This window comes from Eretmochelys imbricata, chromosome 4, assembly GCF_965152235.1.
Source record: "Eretmochelys imbricata isolate rEreImb1 chromosome 4, rEreImb1.hap1, whole genome shotgun sequence".
NCBI lineage: Eukaryota > Metazoa > Chordata > Testudines > Cheloniidae > Eretmochelys > Eretmochelys imbricata.
The window spans coordinates 1,892,132-1,912,599 of record NC_135575.1 but is presented as its reverse complement, the minus strand read 5'-3'; the positions used below and the strand labels follow the sequence as shown (position 1 = coordinate 1,912,599).

The window sequence follows — 20,468 nt, the reverse complement described above, 5'->3', positions numbered from 1 at the left end:
GCTGATCTCCCATACAGCGGCAAAGATGGAGGGACACAAGAACTGGATCCATCACTCTCATCTGAAGGCAGTACCCGCCCCCTCGTCAGCAGAACAGTGGACCGTCCAACCTGCTGACTCCTCCTCTAGTGACGATCTCGGGCTAAAGCTACTGTTTAAAAGACACAAATAGCGGGCACCTTAATGCTAAAATGGGCCCACCCAGGTACTGGAGACCCTGGCTTGGGAAGACTCTGGTGATAATTAATTGGGTAACATTGTTATTCTCTGTATTGGTATTTCCAAACTGTGCATATCGGGAGCATAACTCCTTTGTTTCGCTTGCGGACCATGTTGCTACTTTAACAAACCAGACTGATTGCTGGGTATGTGCTCCGACTCCACTGTCCCCCAAAACGGGAATGCCCCTTGACATGCTGCCCTTGACCCTAGCAGAATTAGCCACCCCCAAAGAGCAGGAAAGAACGGACTCGCCGTTCTGGAATAAGACCTCTTTACAGCAGGCCACCTATCAGGACCAGGAGTATTCAGTTGCAGTACTCACTGAGGGAGTGTTATGTTTTACCCAAAGCCAATCTGATCACTATGGGCGTCCTGTGGGAAACAGCTCCTGTGTTATTACATGGCGGGCTGATGGGTATTGGGTAAAGACCAACAGGGGAGGCCAGCAGTGTGGGTGTAATGGTTCTCCCCTTTTAGGGAAACTCTTACAAATAATCTTACCACAAAAGAGGGGTTTGGAAATATAACTTGCCGTCCAGTTAATATCTCCAATGTAGCAAGCCAATGGTGGGTTTGTAGTGGTCCCTATGGTGAGTGTAATTTGAACGGCACAATTAGAAACGCCCCCACTTGTACCCAATCAGGAGGATGGGATGCCCCCTTAGGGGCATATGAACTGTTTGGAAAAGCAGCCAAAGCAGCCTTAAATATCCCAGGAATCCCCTTAAGAAACAGTCCTTACTGGGCCCTACAGGGTCACTATTTTGTATGTGGCCGAAAGGCTTACAAGGTGCTGCCAGCCAACTGGACAGGTAGCTGTTATATAGCTCATGGAGTTCCTCATCTTTCCATAACTGCCACATTGCCCAAAGGAAAGATTAGAAATGCCCGAGACACCTCTGTTGAGTCACGAGAAAAGACCCTGCGGTGACTGACTACGGCATTGGAGGGCAAGATGAAGAATCCCCTCACAACCGAGAAGCTTGTAGGGTGCTCTGTACTGGGAATAGCGCCACTGTTTACCGGGCCAGCCATGGCAGGCATAGGCCGCTATACTGTAAGGCTGCAAATGGTACTTGAGAAGGTGGCCTTAGAGTTAGAGGACTCGGTTAGTAATTTAAAATTAGCAGTAAAAACATTAAATAAAGAGGTTCAGCAGCTCAGGACTTTTTCCCTCCAAAACAGGCTGGCTTTGGACTATCTGTTGGCATCCCAAGGAGGGGTTTGTGCCCTCGTCAGGCCCCGATGTTGTGTATATGTCAATGATAGCAGTTATGAGATCTATGAACAGGTGGTACAGGCTGAGGGCCATGCCCGAGCCGGAGCACAGGTTGTCTATACTGCCCCCGAGAGCGATTGGTTGCAAACCTTGTTTTCAGGCTGGGGTTTGTCGTCTTGGCTTGGTGGTTTATTTAGCCTGTTATTGAGACTTCTCTTTCCTGTATTGCTTGTATTACTGGTATTATGCTGTGCAGTCTCATGTGTTAGGGCCCTTTTGCAAAAGTTAATAAGTCATTCTCTTCAGGGCTATCACAAAGTGCTTATGCAAAGTCCTATTGTAAAGAAATAAGTAGCCCAAGTGAGAAAACTCAGAGCCAAGGTTGTTGAGTGTTCTCAAAGGGGGGAGTTGTTGGGGACACTGGGGCATGGCCACTAGGTAACTCGAGGGGATGGAAGACCACGAGTGTCAATGAAGCCCCCTCGCACTAGGCCCAGGTGTCCTTGGCCCCCCCTCCCGCCTGGAGGCACTCGCAGCAGCTCTGCATACTAGGCCCAAGTGTCCTTGGCCCCCCCGCCTGGAGGCACTCGCAGCAGTTATGCTGAGGATCTGCAACAATATGCTGCAGAGTCAGACTGCCTGAAACTAAGCAAGGCCAAACAGGGCAGATATGGAAGAACAATGTTGAATAAAGCAGCTTTATGTATGGTTTAAGAAATGATACAGAGAACAAGGGAACTAGCTGGGAATTGGATTGGCTGGCTATATGGATACTTAGGGCAGCTTGCTATTGGATAAGTATGCTGAAGAAAGGATGTATAAAAGCCTGTGTAACTTCCTGCTTTGTTGTACAGGATTTGAGATTCAAATCTCCCTGGACCTTTTTGAAGCTTCAAATAAACTTTTCTGCTTCTCCACCCCATTGTGATTATTGGGTATAGCACACCGGGTAGCGAGCCAACCCCAGCTGTTGTTTAGCTTCTCGGCACTGGGTGCCGGCAACACCCACCTCCCCGCTCCATCAGAGAGCGGCTGCTCTGCACAGGCCCTGGCACCAGCCACTGGTCTCTGCTCCTCCTGCAGCACGTGGTTGGGGGAGGCACCAAAGCCCTAGAGGGGGCCCCACAAAATCACCTCCTTCTCCCAAAATTCTCTCACCAGGGCAGCAGGGTGCATTTACCAAAGTAACTGTGATGCCCTTGGGGCCAGCACCTCAGACCAGGGGAGTCCAGGACATGGCCAGCCCCACTCTGCAGACTGGGGGCAGCTGGCCCCAAGCTCTCCTGGCTGGCTCCTGGTCCCAGCTAGACTCAGGAGCTGTCACTGGAGTTTCCAGAGCTTGGGTATCTCCAAGGCCAGGCTGACGGTGCCCCTGGGGGGCCGAGGAACCAGCAGCAGCTAGCCCAGCCAGGAGCAGTTGTGGGGAGGGCAGGGTGGCAGGGGGCAGAGATGCTGGCTTGGCCCAGCAATGGGATAAGGACATAGACCATCTGTCCATGGAGGCCCCATAACTGACTCCTCTGGGACCAGGTCCAGCCCGTGCAGAGCCTGGGGCTGGGACATGTGTGGGGAGGGGGGAAAGAGGGAGAGGCAGGACCTCTCGGCAAGGCAAGATTTGCCCTGCAGTTCTGGGGTTTGACACCATACAGGGACATCCCTCGGTGGGTCCCTTGGTGACAGCCCCTGGTGGCTGCTCTTTGCCAGGCTCTCCTAGTGCTGCAGTCATTGCTCTATTGCCCTCGTCTCCCATTGGGTCTGGCTGGGTTTCCTGCCGGTCCTGAGGGAGCAGAGAATAGAGGAGGGACGGGCCAGGCCTCTCCTCCCCAAGGGTAGTGTGGGCAGAACAGCTGGTAGTGGCCCCTACACCATAGCATGGCTAGCTGTGCCTCAAGCAACCAAGCCCCTTAGGCCTGTCAACACCACAGTTCGGCTGGCATACATTGCCTTGCATTCACCTCGCTGTGCCCAGGTCTACACTCAAATTTGTCTTTGGCCAATGTAATTGATCCCTTACGGTGATGCAGTAAAACCACCTCTCCAGATGGCATTGGCCTACATCTACCCGAACCATCCTCCAGCAGCTGTCCCGCAATACCCCATTCCCTGCAACAGTGACCACAGTGGCCATGCTGTAAACTCCACGCAGCACCTCTCGCCCCATGAAGTGATTCCTGCACTGCAGGGAGCCTGGTCTGCTCCCCGGGGTTCCCTAAACCCAAAGCTCATGGTAACTTTACTCTCTGTGAGACCGTTGTGACGTTGCACTCATATGCTTTATGAAAATATGCTTATGAACAGGAATATAACATGCCTGGAATATGCTTTATGCTAAATGCCCCATGTAACATATCATTAGAAAGCTTGTAATCTACTAAGTGTGTTCATCCTGTTTGTTTGCATGTATTATTTCTACATCTGGAGTTCGGATAATAAGATAGAAACTTGTGTTACTGATGTAAACATATTAAGTGGAGTCCATTAAGGTGCTTCAGAAACAATGAGTTGTAAATGGCTCTGTTTACCTGCAAGCCTTCCTGTGTACATGGGGCCAACCCAGGAAGAATGGAGACTGGGGTCTTACAGAGACATGTGACCATGTCACCTGATACTGGAATCCATCTTGAAGCTGGTACTTTTCCAGAGGGGGGTGGGATTCCAAACAAAGGTTTCCCGCCTTAGGGAAATTCTATATAAGGTGGGGGAAGTAAACAATGAGAGTCTTCAGCTGGCTTAAGAGACAGCCTTCCCACCTCAAGGAGATCCCTGAAAGTACCTGGAAACAAAAGAACTGTAACCACAGGGATGGGAGAGAACAGGCTGGACACAGGTCAGAAAAGGCAACTGACCTGAGAAGGATTTGACCTGAAGTAACATCTAGGGTGAGAAGTTAACATTTGTAACTGATTTCTTACTGTATTACGCTTAGCCTTGTGTGTTTTGTTTTATTTTGCTTTGTGACTTACTTTGTTCTGTACTACTTTTTATTCTTAATAAAATCACTTGTTTATTAATAAACCCAGTGTAAGTAATTGTTCCGGGGGGGAACAGCTGTACATATCTCTCTGTCAGTGATCTAGAGGACATATGAATGAATTTACCCTGTATAAGCTGTATATGGAGTAAAACGGATTTATTTGGGGTTCAGGCTCCCAGAAAGGCTGAACGCTGGGCGCTGGGAACGTCCCTGTTAACTGAGAAGCCCCAGGGCTGAGTGAATCTCAGTGTCTGAGGGACTGCAGCGGGGTGTGGCCCAACCCCTGAGTCTGGGCTGGAGCTGAACTGGATGGAGTGTCTCGCCCAGCAAGACAAGAGTGGTGGGGTGCCCGTTCTGGCAGGAGGGCTGTTCTCAGCGGTACCCCAGAGCATCCAGTGACAGTCTCAAGGGGGTCTCTGTAACCGAACCCGTCACAGCAGTATCAGGAAATAAACCAAGGGAGACATTGCGCATCTGTCTGCTATGTGGCTGACAGAAACAAATCAAAAAGAAAAGGAGGACTTGTGGCACCTTAGAGACTAACCAATTTATTTGAGCATGAGCTTTCGTGAGCTACAGCTCACTTCATCGGATGCATACTGTGGAAAGTGTAGAAGATCTTTACACTTTCCACAGTTACAGTTTCCACAGTATGCATCTGATGAAGTGAGCTGTAGCTCACGAAAGCTTATGCTCAAATAAATTGGTTAGTCTCTAAGGTGCCACAAGTACTCCTTTTCTTTTTGCGAATACAGACTAACACGGCTGTTACTCTGCAACAAATCAAAACCAGGTGCTTTTACTTAAAGCCTTCACTTTATTAGCCTCCAGTACTCCCACCAGAATGCCTTTGCTCCAAGTCTCTGCTTTATTTAAACTCAGGCACATACAAACACAATAGGTTATAGCTAAGGCTACGTTTTAGTCATGGGTATTTTTAGTAAACGTCATGGACAAGTCACAGGCCATAAACAAAAATTCATGGGCCCATGACCTGTCCATGACTTTTACTAAAAATACCTGCCATGACTAAAATTTGGGGGGGGGGGGGGGGGACAGGTGCTCTGTAGGAGAGGTTCGGGAGCCCCGCAGGAGCTGGGGGAGGAGGCTGCAGTGCGCAGCCTAGGAGTGGGACCCCTGCTGGTGCTGGCGGGTGGGCACAGGAACCTCAGCCAGGAACCGCAGCCAATGGGAGCTGTGGGGGGCACGGCCTGCAGGCACGGGCAGCGTGGTGTGGAGACCCCCCCCCCAGCCCCTCTGCCACCGAGGAGCTGCAGAGCTATGCCAGTGGGAGCTGGGGAGCCCCCCATCCCGAGGTAAGCCGCCCCGCATCCCTCAACCCGCTGCCCCAGCCCCCTGCCACACTTCCAAACTGCTGCTGGCCCAAGGGCTGCCCGGCTCGGGCAACCCCTGAGCCAGCACCAGCCGCTGCAGAAGTCATGGAGGCCAGGGAAAGTCACAGAATCCATGACAGACTCACAGCCTTCGTTATGGAGCATCCCCAAACAATAGTTACCCCCGTCTGGAGTGGTGTTGAGCGGTCAAACAACAAGCTTCCAATGGCCGGCTATCCGCCTGCAGCTGGGGATTCCAAGAGACGTCCAGATGATCAAATACAAATTCCTCAGACCTTTTTTGTACAAGTACTTCAACATGTCAATCAAGAAAAAAAAAAAACCACCAAAACCCACCCATTAAGCAAGCACTTTTTAAGCAGTTAGTGATACAGATATTTTTGCAGAGTCGGCAGTCTCATGGGCTCCAACACACTCACACCAGAAGTCAAATATAGATGGGCTTCCTCTTTTTCACAGACGCTTACTCCAGCATATCTGGGAAAACACAGTCAGGCCCAACCCTCGTGATCGCTCCTCTCTTCCAGCTTTGCCTTAGTGATATGGCGGCTGGTACTAAGGCCCTTCAGATGCTATTCTTGGCGATAATCAAAACAATCAACATTCCACCCCAAGAGCTGGCAGTGGATTGAGCACCTGGCTGGTTGCCTAAAATGCACCTCAGCAGGTCAGGCAAAGTGTGGCCAACCAGCTGGCTTTTGGTCTGGCGACCCTTGCCGATGGTCACTCCCTCACTGCAGTGGTCTCTCTTCACATAATTCAATCCTCTGGCATGATCGCTCCCCTTGTGGGCTAACAGCAAGTCTTATATGAAGTGGTCTGGTGTCTCACAAGAAGGTCTTTGGCCCTGCTCTGGGCTCATGCACCTTGCCAACGGCTGGTGAGAGAACCCAGGCCCTCCCACTACACTGGGTTCCAGCCCAGGGACCCTATAATCAGCAGCCAAGCTCTGTGCAGTCCTTGGGCTCCTTCCTACCCAGCCTCTTCCAGGCCTGCTTCCCTGCAACTTCTTGAGATAGACCTACACTTCCTTCAGGGCTGAGCATCTTAAAGCCCTCCCTGGCTTTCTCCTCCCCACCTCCCTCTTTCCAGACAGTGACTTCTGACCCTCTGCCCTAGCGGCCCGTTATGCTCTCTACTTCCTGGCTTTAGATTCACCACCCAGCCCCTTCATCATCAATTAATCTTGCCTTTCTCTCTCTAGGTGCATCCAGACAACACGATTGGCCTCTCAGACCCATTCAGGGCCTGCCTGGGGTACACATGCCATCCCATTCCTCTTTAAAAATCCCACCGGGGTTTGAAATCCCTGGCTTGGCGAGCATGGCTAGCAGCTCTCCATTGTTGTGCACATTGCCCAGCTGACCAGGCCGGCTGCACAAACTAGACACGCTCCTGGCTGGAGAACACAGGAGGTATTGGATCATATGAGGGTGCATGGCTGTCTCTGCTTGTCAATCTCTGTGGGAAGCCTCTTCGCAGTCCCGCCCTGGTCGCGGCGCTCACTCAGAGGGGAATTAGCTGTCTTTCAAGCTGAGGCCGCCTGAGCTGGGCTGAGCAGTAACGAGTCTAGGAACCCAGGCCCTTAGCCAGGGCAGGGCACCCTCCAGTTGGGGGCTCTGCCGGCAGTCGAGGCAGGGCAGCAAAGTCTATGATTCCAGGCCCTCAGGCAGGGTGAAGCAGCAAAGAGTCAGGGGCCCTGGTTTGGTGGATGGCTGACAAACGCAGGCCTCCTGTCCTAGAGTGGGGAAACAGGGGGTAGGGGAACCTGGGCCCATCCTACTCCACCAGGTCCCAGCCCAGGGCCCTGACAGTGGCAGAGTGGATCCACCTGCAAAGCACTGACCTGGTCTCCAGCCAAAGCCCAACCGGACTGTCATCTCATTCCCCTGGGCTTCTTCCTACTTTCCTCATGATGGGTACCTCCCTTCCCTGGCTGTCCTCCCTCTCCCCATGGTAGGTGGCCAGTGGCAGCCCCTGCAACTCTGTGGCGTCTTGGTCAGCCAGCAGCTCTGAAAGTCCTCGGTATGGCTGGGGTCCTCTTCGGGCTCTAGCAGCAAGTGCGATGCGTCTGTCTCCCACAGCGGCTCTACCCCAAGTGTGCTGCAGGGTGTGGGTGGCGGGTGACCCCCACTTTGGGGAGGCTAGCCTGCTGGCCCCAGCCCTTCCACCCGAGGCCCAGCCCCGCCAGAGTCCTGAGCCACCCCCTCTCCCAGCCAGACCCTGAGTCTCATGCTCTGCAGACAGTGCTCAGGCCTGTGGCCCGGGGTGGCTTGGCCCAACCCTCGAGCACCGGCTGGCCGAAGAACTGGGCTGCTGGCCGGCCCAAGGCACCCCAGGCCGCTGGCCCGAACCCCGGGCTGGCCTGGGCCACCCCACGTTGCTGGCCTGAACTTTGGGATGGCCCAAACTGCCTCTGCCATCCCAGCCCCTGGTCACTGTTGGGCCCACACCCTGAGCTCCAGTGAGTGAGGGCAGGGCCTCTGGGCAGAGCATGGGTGAGGCCACAGCCTGCGTTAGGGGAGGCTTTGCCTCCCCTGGCCTACTCTACCTGCTACCCTTGTTGCCGGGCCTGCCTTTTATACTTCCACTCCCTGTGCCGCTCCGCAGCTTCTGGCAGGGCAGGCATGACCTTTCTGGCTCTGCAACCCCAGGGGTGGCTTGTCGTCCCTCCTTGAACACAGGACCTGAGGGACAACATGGCAGGCGGCCTGGAGAAAGAAAGAGCAGGCAGGGGAAAGGGCCAGGAATCCCAGCAGGAAAAGGAGAGGAAGAAGCACAGGACTTAATAGGTCCTCCCAGGCAGCAAACACAAATGCTGCTGACACTGGTTGACCTATAGGTCCAAAATTCCTGGACTCCCCACCCTTAGCAGTCCTTGGGGAACTGCATGGGAGCAGCTCCTTATATCCCCTACAGCCCATGGGGCATCACGGGCTGCATCCCAACCCCCACCTCTCCACGCTGGGGGACAGCAAGGAAAACCAGAGCTTCAGATACAAGGACCTGGGGGATCCATGGCTGGTGTATGTAGAGCCTCAACGAACTACATTTGTGCACTGAAACAGACAGAAATATTTGCTGCCTTTCTAATTTTAAAGTCCCAGACTGCTCATTGAGGTTAAAACTTTGGATTGCATTACCTCCTGTTTTTTGCACATTGTTTCCCTCCCTCCCCCATGCCACCTGCCGTGCTGTCCCTCCAGGCCCTGTCCTCTGTTTTTGGGACTCAATACATTTCTAGTTTTGGAGAATAACATTATCTTGTCAGTTCAACACGTGTTGCAGAATCATAGCAGGACTGAAAGCAAATGTCACTTGTCAATGTGCAACAAGTGCCACATAAACCCTAAGCTACAGGAAACACAGAGCCATAGTTATAAATGGACAGATTACTGGGGCTGCCTCATTCAAAGCCACCTCCACCCCTGCAGCAACTCCCCCAACCCCCTGGCCTCACAGATACCATGCAGGACACAACAGGCAGCTATAACCAATGGGATGTTTTTCTCACTGAGATCTGCCCTAGTGAGTAAAAACTCCCAGTGTCCCACACAACTCTCACTTTGCACCCGCTGAGCCGGTAGTTTAATCTCTCCTTGGCGCTGTCGAGGTGGCCTGTGTACGGCTTCATGAGCCAGGGGAACCAGGGGTAGGCTGGGTCCCCCTGGATCACTTCTGGCATTTCAACACTACCAATGGTAATCTGCCAGCTGGGAAAGAAAGTCCCTGCTTGTAGCTTCCTGAACCATCCTGTGTTGTTAAAGATGTGAGTGTCATGCACGTTCCCTGACCAGTCCACAACAGAGCAATGAAGCAGCCCAGTGATTCCCCTGCACGTACGTAACCAAAGAAAATTGCCCTTTCTGTAGCTGTAACCTGCGGCACGATGGGCGGGGGACAAAACAGGGATGTGTCTGCCATCTGTCACCTCCCTGCAGTTCGAGAACCCCAGCGCTGCAGATCTGTCCACTCTGTCCCTGCGCATTGCCGAGAGTCACCGTCCTGCACAGCAGAAGACAGTCAATGGCCCTGCACACTTGCATGACAGGAGCCCGCACTGTGGATTTTCCAGCTCCCAAATGATTTCCCACCAGCTGATAGCAATCCAGGATTGGAAGTGTCCTGCGTGTGATCGCCACTCGCTTCTCCACTGTCGGAGCAGATCTCGTTCTGGTGCCCCCGTGGGGGAGGGCTGGGGTGAGCTTGGCCAGGACCGTGGCCTTTTGCACCTGACAGTTCTGCAGCCACTGCTCGTTCTTAGCAGGGCACCCCAGCCACCTCTAGAACAGCAGGTTATTAAAAGAGCACCCCAGCCCCTTCGGGAACGGCAGGTTCTCAGCAGGCGAGAGGCCCAGCCTTCCCTGGGACACGTCTGGCTCTCAGCAGGGACCGGTAAGCAGCCTGCCCCCTCCCAGGGATGCTGAGTTCTCAGTGGGGGCAGGCAAGCGCTCTGTCCCTCCCCCCGAGGACGATGGGTTCTCAGCAGGGGAGTGCCCTGGCTCCCCTGGGGATGTCGGGATCTCCTCTGGGGCAGTTGCCCCCCACCCCCACCCAGAGATGCCAGGATCTCAGCAGCTGAATTTGGTTGAAGTGGGCCTTGAGCTCAAAGTAGGGCTTGCTCTTGAGGGATTGCTGTGGGCCGTGCACCTTGGCTTCGGCCTGCTGGCAGAGCCAGCTGACACGCTGATGCTCCCACTCACTGTGCAGTCGCTCCCACAGAGTCCCCATGTCTGACTTTCCAGATGACATGGTCCCCCCACCCACGCGGTTGGTACAGCCCCCTCCCCGTGTCTCACCTTGCAGGTGGCGTGGTTCCCCCCACATGGGTTGTACAACCTCCGGCCCCACCCCCACGTCTCACCTTGCAGGTGGCGTGGTTGAGCGTCTCCTGCCAGGTGGGGTCCAGCCGGTTCTCGTCGGCCATGACGGCCTGCTCCACCACGAAGACCTTCTCACAAGTGGCTTTGTGCATGCTGACCGCCCGCTCGTACAGCAGCGCCATCTTCCGCATCTCCTGCTGGGCCTGCACGGTGGGGAAGGGAAAGTCACACGGAGAGAGAGCAGGGCAAGGGACTCCTGCCCCCACTCCCCTCCCAGAGGCGGGATAGAACCCAGCAGTCCTGGCTCCCAGCCCCCCTGCGCTAACCCACTAGCCCCCACTCAGTCCCCGGGCCAGGACAGAACCCAGGGGTCTGATTTTGTCAGGCAATAAATGTCCCGAGGGTGAGGGCTACTCCAGGCATGGGGCAGGGTGGAGGGGAGCATTCACACCTCCTTGGCCAGGCGACGGGCCTCATAGTAGGGCTGTACTTTCTCGACGCAGTTCCCAATCTGGGAGACCTGGGTGTTGAGCTTCCTGTTGGACTCAGAGAGGATCCTGCGGTATGTGGTCCTGGCTTCCTGCAGAGGGGAGGAGAGGAGCAGCATTGGGGCCAGCCATGACTGCCAGGGGAGAGCCCCCTGCTGCCCCCCGCCCCACTCCCTGCAGCACAGCTTCCCCTGGCATCGCACTGGGGCCAGCACTGACTGCCAGAGAGCATCCCTGACCCCTCAAGTGCTAATCCAGCCAACCCTCCTTAGCTTCGCAGGGCAGTGCGGGGGGCTACGGAAGCAGCTCCAAGGGTCACTGAATGCCCAGTAAGGACTGTGACCACAAAGGAACAGGCTTGCTGCCCCAGCACGCAGACAATGGGAGGTAGCTGCAGGGTATCTGTGGGGCCTGGATGGGGCTGTAACAAGAGGCTGGTCGTGGCAGGGGTCGTGCTCAGTCCCCCCATACAGAGCCCAGCACTCACTCACGTCCAGCTGCAGCTCCACCCAGCTGATCTCCTCGTTGACCTGAGATGCTCCAGCTCCTCCTGCAGGGGGGCAATGCAGAGCATGGGGCTCCAGGACCCAGCCCAATGCCACACCCAGCTCAGCAGCACAGCACAATGCTGACAAGTGTCACCACCAGCGAGAGCCGGCCTAGGCCCTGCCAAGGGCTCAAGGTGTGATCCAGTCAAGTTAGGCATCCCCGCCCTTTCCCTACTGACGTCTTGGGGTGTAAATCACCTACCCCTACCCTCCGTGGGGATTAGGAAGACACCTGGTCAATGTAACTACCTGCCCTTACTCACTGGGTTCACGGCTCTGTGGGTCTGCGGGACATTTTCCCAGTGAAAGAGCCTTACACAGCTGTGCTCTAAACATCTAATTATTAGCCACACACAGAACACATATGCCCAGCAAATCTCTCATGCTCACCAGCCCCAATGTCACCCGATGGCCAGCCAGGATGCACTTGTCTGGGCGTTCCCAGCTCCCGTACACATCACAGCTGTGCCGGGGATACAATGTTTTGCAGTTTGTTATTGTACTGCAGTCCGGAGCTGATTCCCAAAGAGCATTGTTTTAGATTTACATTATATAGCTAGAACTAGTTACCTCCTTCAAATTTACTAAACCTATCACGTTATCCCACACCCCTAAGTAACAAACAAATTAACCAAAAAAATTAACCAATTACTCATTGGCACCTATGTGTCCTCCTTCCTGCACACATTTTTTTACGTTTTATCTTTCATGCCCAATTATAACTTATTTGTGACCTTCTGTTTTGTGTAGATGGTAATCTCTGTATCCTCCCTAAAACTTCCCTGGTGCCAGGGTATCTCTACTTTACAACCTTGGTGATTATAACTCGCGTTAGGGACATTTGTGGGGCAGAGGTTTATCAGCAGCAGAATATTATTATTTTTCAATTTTAGTGGTGAACTCCCTGAGTTTCACCCAAGCTGGTTTAATATGGGGAGTGGGGTTGATGAGGTCCCAAGTCCACACCCCGGTCCTTGTCCCTGTGCCCCGGGGTATGCTGCCCAGGGCAGGTGCAGGGTTCAGGGCTCCCCACAGCAGCCCAGCTCTAGCTTCTGACCTGGCCTGGGGACAGGACCTTGGGGAGGCCAGGGGGGCAGGGAGGAGGATGGGGCAGGCCTTGTGGTGAGTCCCACCTCATCCCCCTGCCACTCCCGGGAACAGGCTGTTCCGCCCCTGAGCCCGGGCAGGCACGGAGCAGTGCCACGGGGAATCCAGGACAAATCCTGTCCTGGAGTCATTCAGCCCAGGACTGGGACTTGAACTCTGCGTTTCGGGACTCTCCCGTCCAATTCAGGATGGGTGGTCACCCTGCTTTATTAGTCAATGCTGTCTGAATGTCACTGCAAATGGTTGGTGAGGTGCCTTATCCTGAAGCGTGGCCAAGTCTCCATCAGGAGTCTGTCTCCACTGGATTCGCTGAACAGGGCTCCTGGTGTGAAGCGGGAGTAATGAGGGCCCAGAGATCCAGTCACAGGAGGCCGTGAAGCCACGTCTTACCCTGGAGGAAGAGTGAAACCTCTAGAGGGTCTGGTGCATCAAAGCTAAAACGTAGCACCAATCCTATGGATCCATGACAATAGGCCAGGGGACATCAGGGCAGATCTGTGCAGTGACCCCTGCTTGTGGCAACAGGGGGGCTCTTGGGGTCTGTCCATGTAGCCCCAGCCCTGGGCTCTCTGCCATGGCCTCGCTGGCCACTTTGGCTCCTCTCCCTCCCAAGAAGCCACTGAGATGGGTTTCTGCCATAGCTGCTGGAGACTGCGGAGGGGGGCAAAGGGCCATTGCCCCCCCCACTTTTGAGAGGGGAGCAAGGGAGCCTCCTTGGGGAGCCCAGTGTCCTGGGCAGGCTGGCTGAGTCGTGGGATACTGCTGCTGGGGGAGATGAGTTAAAATAAGTGGGGTCCCCAGGCAACTCTGACACCTCCCCTAGAAGAAAACATGCACGACCAGTTCTGTTATTTTCTACTAGCATTTCCTTAGAGTGAAATACCAATAAAATATCCCTCCAAAATGCTCTGGATGCCTGAACAATTCATTAGGGTCACAACAGCAAGTGACATCCACCCAGCAGGAAAACATCATCTCACACAAATGATGAATGAACTCAGCCAGCCCAGAAATCAAAGGCGCCCTGTTAGTCCCCCAAGAACAATCCTCACCCTTCCCCCATAACTCTATCAAATAAAGACAGGCCCATTAGGCTCAGCTGAAGGGGCTGGTCCCATGTCAGGTACCCTGGAGCCAGACAGGGCCTTTCTGACTAGAAGCCAGGGCAGGGAGCTTTGGGGGGATGAGGATAGTGGCTGGGTTAGAGCACATGCAGGGGGAGCTTGCCAGCTGCTGCACCCCTTCGTAGGGCTGCCCTGCCCTGCCCTAGTCCTGCTGGCAGAAGGTGGGGAGGGATTTTATGTAGGCCATGCAAGGAGGGAGGGAAAGCCTCTCTGTGCCCTCTGAGCTCACACTGAACACCTGTGTGAAGGCCAGGCAGAATATGGCTCTTGGGGTTTATTGTTCCATTGTGGAAGGAGAACGGAGTCTGTCTCTCAGAGAGTTTATTCTATTTTGCACCAGAAAACGTGTGAATGACCTGAAACCGCAGGGAGGCCTTTCCTGTCTTGGCCAAGGACTAATGCTGAGGCTAGATTAGTTCTGCACCCTGGCACACTGCTTCAGTCAGAAAAGCGTAGTGCTCGTGGGGGCAGAAGGCCTTGGCGAGTGTGTACAACAGAAATACAATTGATTGTTGTGACAGTGACTCTGAGCGAGCAGGAAAATGCCTTAACAACTAAACCTGTCACCTCCCTAGGACTGTGTGTGTGTTTCTTTAAGTCTTTTATCTCTGTGCACCATAAATGAAATTCCTGTAACTTACCAGCGATGGTTTCACTTTCAGTTGGAAGCTGCAGGAAGCAGGGAGAATGTTTCTGTTCAGATAAAATTGCTGTAAGTTAACCAGCAATCGCTGTCCGAACAGACTGGAGTCAGATGTGCAATGCTACTGTAAATACTGAGCCGTTCACTTGCAATGCAGACCTGGCAGTTCTGAAGCTGGGAGCCCTTCCTCCGCCACCAGCGCCAGCCCTTCCCTGTAGGATCCAGCAGGCAGGTGAGTGTCAGCCCTTGATGGCTCTGGGTGAGGCTCTGCTATTCTTCATGGGAGCTGTTCCTATGGATGGGAGTCTGTCTGGGGCTCTCACTTTCCTACTTTAAACATTGCTGCAGAAATGTCTAAGATGCTCAGAGATCTTGGTGGTCCCTGTTCCATTACCCTGTAACACAGACTGAAAGAGTGTCTGTTTATTCGCTCTTCTGCATTATTTCCTGGCATTAGATTTACACTCCAGTACTCCTGCTCTGGTGACTTTCCTGTGAGCTGTCCTCAGAGGAGTATGTGCTCTCTCCTTCTCCTTCGCTGTCGACTGTGTGTATTTGCCCTCAGCTCACCCTAGTGAAGTTCTGCTCTAAGAGACTAAAAGAAAGGAAATGGCATGGGCCAGATTCACCAAGGCTGCTGCAGAGAGGGGTTAATTCGGGCACGTTGGGCCAGGAGGAGCTTTCTATGCCAGGGAAAGGGGGGAGTTACCCAGACACAGGACTGATGATGTTACTTCTGCTGTTCTCCGAAGGGTTCTCCCAGGAGAGGGTTCAGCTGTAACACCTGCTAGAGCCCCATCAGCCAGGGTCACTGAGCACAGGGGCTGAGCCACTGCGTTCCCTGGCAGCCCTGGTCGTACCCACTTCCCTGGGCTGCACTGTCCCTCAACGGCTGCCTGAGCATAGGGGAGATTAGAGGTCCTCAGAGCTGGGGTGTACTGAGGTCTGCCTGTTGGAATTGCCAGCTATCGCTTTACGGGGGTGGGGGGTCAGACTTGCAGGCTAGAGGGCTCTGTAGATAAGCATGTGACTGTACCAGCAGCCAGTTTGCAGACAGCCAGCTTAAAGCAAGGTGGGGAGAGTTGGGCCTCTCTGTTTTAGGGAGCAGCCTGCTTTGTCTCTCTTCTTAGTGTTGGGTTCTTGTGTGTTCTGAATTCTAGGAAAAAAAGTTACGTTGTTATTTAACTTCTCTCTGTGTGTGCTGTGAACACAAGAAGTGCCACCGTACCCTGGGTTCCTGGTAAACCCTCCACCATCGGAAACCTTTGCCAGGGTATCGGCTGGCATAAATCAGCGTGGGCCCTGGAGGAGAGCTGGAGACATAGGCAGTAGCATCTCCAGAGTTAAGTCGGTGACTAAGTTTTTGTTTAAAAACAACTTTTTTAATCCTCTCTAAATTCCAAGAGACAAGTCGGCTCAGCCTGATTGTCAGGGGTGAGATCAAGTTATTGGGGACACCTGGAGTTATTTGAGCAAAGCATTGCTGAGCTAGGGCACCTTGATTGTGAGCTGATTTTTTTTACCTACATTGAATGAAAAACAGTCATCCTCTAGTGGGACTCCTCTGATCCCCAAGGGAGGGAGAGCCCTTTATTCCTCCTGCCTCAGGGACTCAGGGACTCAGCCTAGGACCAATGAGCCCTGAGCTCTTTGCACGTGTATCTCCCTCTGGTGTCTGGAGGCATGCTGGCCAATGTTGTCTCGTGTTTCCTAGTGCTCCCCCATTGGTTTACTCTGGCAAATGGGTAACACAGTGAAGGACAGGAGACACACAAACTCACAACAATGGACTTCCATTGCTGAGATCTTCTGTGTGCGACCCGAACCAAGGGCCAGAATTGAAAATATGAAGCTATTATACCTCATTTCCTGAACCACAGAATGAGAAGGCCCAGCACTAATACGAAATTCTGCAGAACCTCAGCTTTCCCCCCACAACAATTATGTTTAAACCTGAGCATTAACTATTTCACTGCTGTCCATTTTAGTAGCTGGGCTAGGGTAGAGGGTGGGAGGGCAACCCTGAGAGTGAAGTGGGAGTAGCTGAAGAGAAGGAAATGCCAAGGGAGGACAGGAAGAGGCAGGGGAGAAAAAGGAAAGCAGGGAAAAAAGGAGGATGGGGAAGGAAGGGGAGCAAAGGACAGAGAGAGTGGTGGTCACAGGGTGAGCATTTTCCCCACTGCGTGATGCTGAGCGCGATAACAAGGCCCTGGAGAAGTAACACAGTGATTATAATGAACAGGGAATTTACTCTATTACTGCTCGTAATCTCTCACAGAGGCTGGTGAGGGTGCCACTTTGGAAGGAGGAGAGTGATGAGCCCTAAATGGACACCGTGGCCCAGAGATCGTAATGAAATGGAATTTGGCCCCCTGCACAGAATGAGATTAACACCCCTAGATTAGAGGGAGGTGTCCTGGGCTGGGAGCCAGGAGACCATGTGGTCTAGTCTCACCTCTTCCACTCACTGGTGTTAACAGATCTCTGCACTGCGCAGTATTGTTATTGATCAAGGTGTCCTGTCCCTACCTGAGGAGACCACCAGGGATCCTTGTCCCCCTTCTAACAGATGAGGTAACAAAATGAGATATTGCACAAGCTCAGTTCTAGTAGAGTTAGGATCAGGACAGGTTTCTCCCACATGGCCACAGTGTCTGTCAGATTGACTGAGCCAAATCTGTGTGCTTGGCTCTGCCCAGCCACCTCTGCTAAGTGCTGTGAGACACACAGACCAATTTACCTAGCATATCCTATAATGTGATAGAACATCTGCATAGGGAATGAGGAGGAGGCTGCAGTAAGAGCCAGGATGTTGGACAAGTCACTTAACCCAGGCTATTCAGAGTAGGGGGTATTGGTAGGAGGGCTGGACCTGAGCCAGAGCTGGATAAGTGAGGGAGGCCCTGACCCTACTGTCCAGGCTGTGAGGAGCTGTGGGCCAGCAGCTGTGGGAAAAGTGGAGGTTGTGGTTGTCAGTTTTGCTAAACAGCAGAAAAAAATGATTTTTTGACCTCTGGCAAACGCCCTTGTTCTGCTTTACTCTTTCACTTTCTATTTTAGCCTTGCTACGTGCAGGAGAAAAGCCATTAAACAAGCATTAACAGGAAATTGGAGGAGACCAGACTGATACCCAACTGATTCTCTTTTCCAAAATGATTTTGCTTCGTAGCCTCACTTTAATTCATTAATTGTGAGGCACCTCCTGGACTAGGGGTCCATGTAACTGACTGTAGAGAAGCTGGAGGACAGCAATTCTGTAACCACTGAGAAGTTTCTCCTGGTTTCATAAGGCAGGTGGCAGGAAGTTTTCATCCTTTACCTTGTTTTTAAATCCCTAGTCTTCTGTCAGCAGGGGAAGGGCAGTGCAGGGCAGCCCTACAAAGGGGTGCAGCAGCTGGCAAGCTCCCCCTATATGTGCTCTAACTCAGCCAATATCATCGTCCCCCCAGAGCTCTTTGGCCTGGCTTCTAATCAGAAAGACCCTGTCTGGCTCCAGGGTGCATCACAAGGGACCAGCCCATTCACCAGAACCTAACGGGCCCTTCTTTACTTGATAGAGCTACGGGAGAGGGTTCAGGGTTGTTCCTGGGCGGCTAATGCGGCAATTTTGCAGCTTTGATTTATTGGCTGGCTGAGTTCGTTCATTGTGTGTGTGGGATAATGTTTAACTGCCGAGTGGGTGCCAGCCGTTGTGACTCTAATAAATTGTTCAGGCATCCGGAGCATTTTGCAGGGGTATTTTGACTGGTATTTCACTCTACAGAAAGACTAATAATAAATATCAGAACTAGTCTTGCATGTTTTCCTCTAGGGGAGGTGTCAGAGTTGCCTGGGGACACCAGTTATTTTAACTCCTGCCTCATCCCCCCTCAGCAGCAGTGTCTCATGGCTCAGCCAGCCCGCCCAGGAGATGGGGCTCCTCTACGGGGTCCCTGCTCATGCTCACCCGGCCTGCAGACATTCCATGCAAACAACTGCTGAAGGCTGGAGAGAGCAGGGAGAATTGGTAGCTGCAGGGTGATGAGCTCCGAGTTCCATGCGGCCTCCGACTGCCCCCACCCGCCTTCTTTGGCATGTGACTCTACAAATAAAGATGCCGCACAAAGCAAAGTGTGGCCAGTACCCAAGTACCCAGGGATGGCACAGAAAGAGCCTGATTGGCTCAATTCCCAGTGAAATACCAACGGACAACCTGCCCTAAACTCTCAATTACTGAGGGACAATTTTCACGCATTGATATATTTGCTTTCCCAACCAACTCTCTGTACAGCTTTTCATGAGTGATGTACCCGAGTATTCGGATTCTAATATCTAAACTATATTGTTAAATTTAACCCCCTAAATTTGGGTTATTGCTGATTATGTGTTTCATGTATTTTTGACTTTTAAAACAAACTGTGTCTTGATGGATAATCTAAGCACTATACAAAAGCTGGAAATCCAGGGCTCAGGGTCCTTCCAGCCTCTCCCCTTCCCAGGCTCACCCAGTACAGGAGGAACCCCAGGCTTCCTGCAGTGCTGCTGGTAAAAGCCCCTCCCGCCCCACAGAACAATGTTTTGTTAGCTTTCTTGGCCTGCAGCTGCTCATTGAGGAGAGATCTCCATTGAGCAGGCTGCTGTGATGACCAGGTCCTCCCCTGAGTTGGGGATGAGGAGTTCAGACTTTCCCCTCTTGTGTACGGTACTTTGCATTTATCGACACTGGATTTCATTTGCTCTCCTGTTGTCCATTCCCCGGGTTGTTCAGGTCTCTCTGAAGTTCCTCACAGCCCGACTAACCTCAATATCTTTGTGTCACCATCATCTATCACTACCTCTCCACCCATCCCACCCCCATCCCAGCTCATGAATAAGTCTATGAAAGAACGCAGGGCCTAGTACAGAACCTTGAGGCCCCGCTGTTAACCTTTGGCTTAAGTCTAACGTCAGTACTGGGCAAATCAGTTGAAACAATAGTAAAGCATAAAATTGTCAGACGCATAGAAGAACATTAATTGTTGGGCAAAAGTCAACATGGTTTCTGTAAAGGGAGATCATGTCTTACTAATCTATTAGAGTTCTTTGAGGGGGTCAACAAACATGTGGACAAGGGGGATCCAGTGGACATAGCGTACTTAGATTTCCAGAAAGCCTTTGACAAGGTCCCTCACCAAAGGCTCTTACGTAAATTAAGTAGTCATGGGATAAGAGGGAAGATCCTCTCATGGATTGAGAACTGGTTAAAAGACAGGGAACAAAGGGTAGGAATAAATGGTAAATTTTCAGAATGGAGAGGGGTAACTAGTGGTGTTCCCCAAGGGTCAGTCCTAGGACAAATCCTATTCAACTTACTCATAAATGATCTGGAGAAAGGGGTAAACAGTGAGGTGGCAAAGTTTGCAGATGATACTAAACTGCTCAAGATAGTTAAGGCCAAAGCAGACTGTGAAGAACTTCAAAAAGATCTCACAAAACTAAGTGATTGGGCAACAAAATGACAAATGAAATTTAATGTGGATAAATGTAAAGTAATGCACATTGGAAAAAATAACCCCAGCTATACATACAATATGATGGGGGCTAATTTAGCTACAACTAATCAGGAGAAAGATCTTGGAGTCATCGTGGATAGTTCTCTGACGAAGTCCATGCAGTATGCAGTGGCAGTCAAAAAAGCAAACAGGATGTTAGGAATCATTAGAAAAGGGATAGAGAATAAGATGGAGAATATTTTATTGCCCTTATATAAATCCATGGTATGCCCACATCTTGAATACTGCGTACAGATGTGGTCCCCTCATCTCAAAAAAGATTTACTGGCATTAGAAAAGGTTCAGAAAAGGGCAACTAAAATGATTAGGAGTTTGGAACGGGACCCATATGAGGAGAGATTAAAGAGGCTAGGACTTTTCAGCTGGGAAAAGAGGAGACTAAGGGGGGATGTGATAGAGGTCTATAAAATCATGAGTGGTGTGGAGACAGTGAA

At 52.3% G+C, this 20,468-nt stretch overlaps 2 protein-coding genes across 3 annotated transcripts in view; both read left to right on the top strand.

Moving 5' to 3' along the window:
• LOC144263816 (class I histocompatibility antigen, F10 alpha chain-like) overlaps positions 1-20,468 on the top strand; it is a 1,122,758-nt gene that overhangs the window by 875,596 nt on the left and 226,694 nt on the right. The window lies entirely within an intron of this gene.
• The window catches only part of LOC144263811 (butyrophilin subfamily 3 member A3-like), a 37,856-nt gene continuing 31,921 nt past the window's right edge, over positions 14,534-20,468 (top strand). Inside the window, exon 1 of one of the 2 annotated variants that reach the window (XM_077814793.1) lies at positions 14,534-14,735. In XM_077814793.1, coding sequence (XP_077670919.1) covers positions 14,615-14,735 — 121 coding nt within the window. In that variant the 5' untranslated portion in view covers positions 14,534-14,614. The remainder of the gene's footprint in view (positions 14,736-20,468) is intronic. The other variant, XM_077814794.1, reaches the window with a different exon arrangement.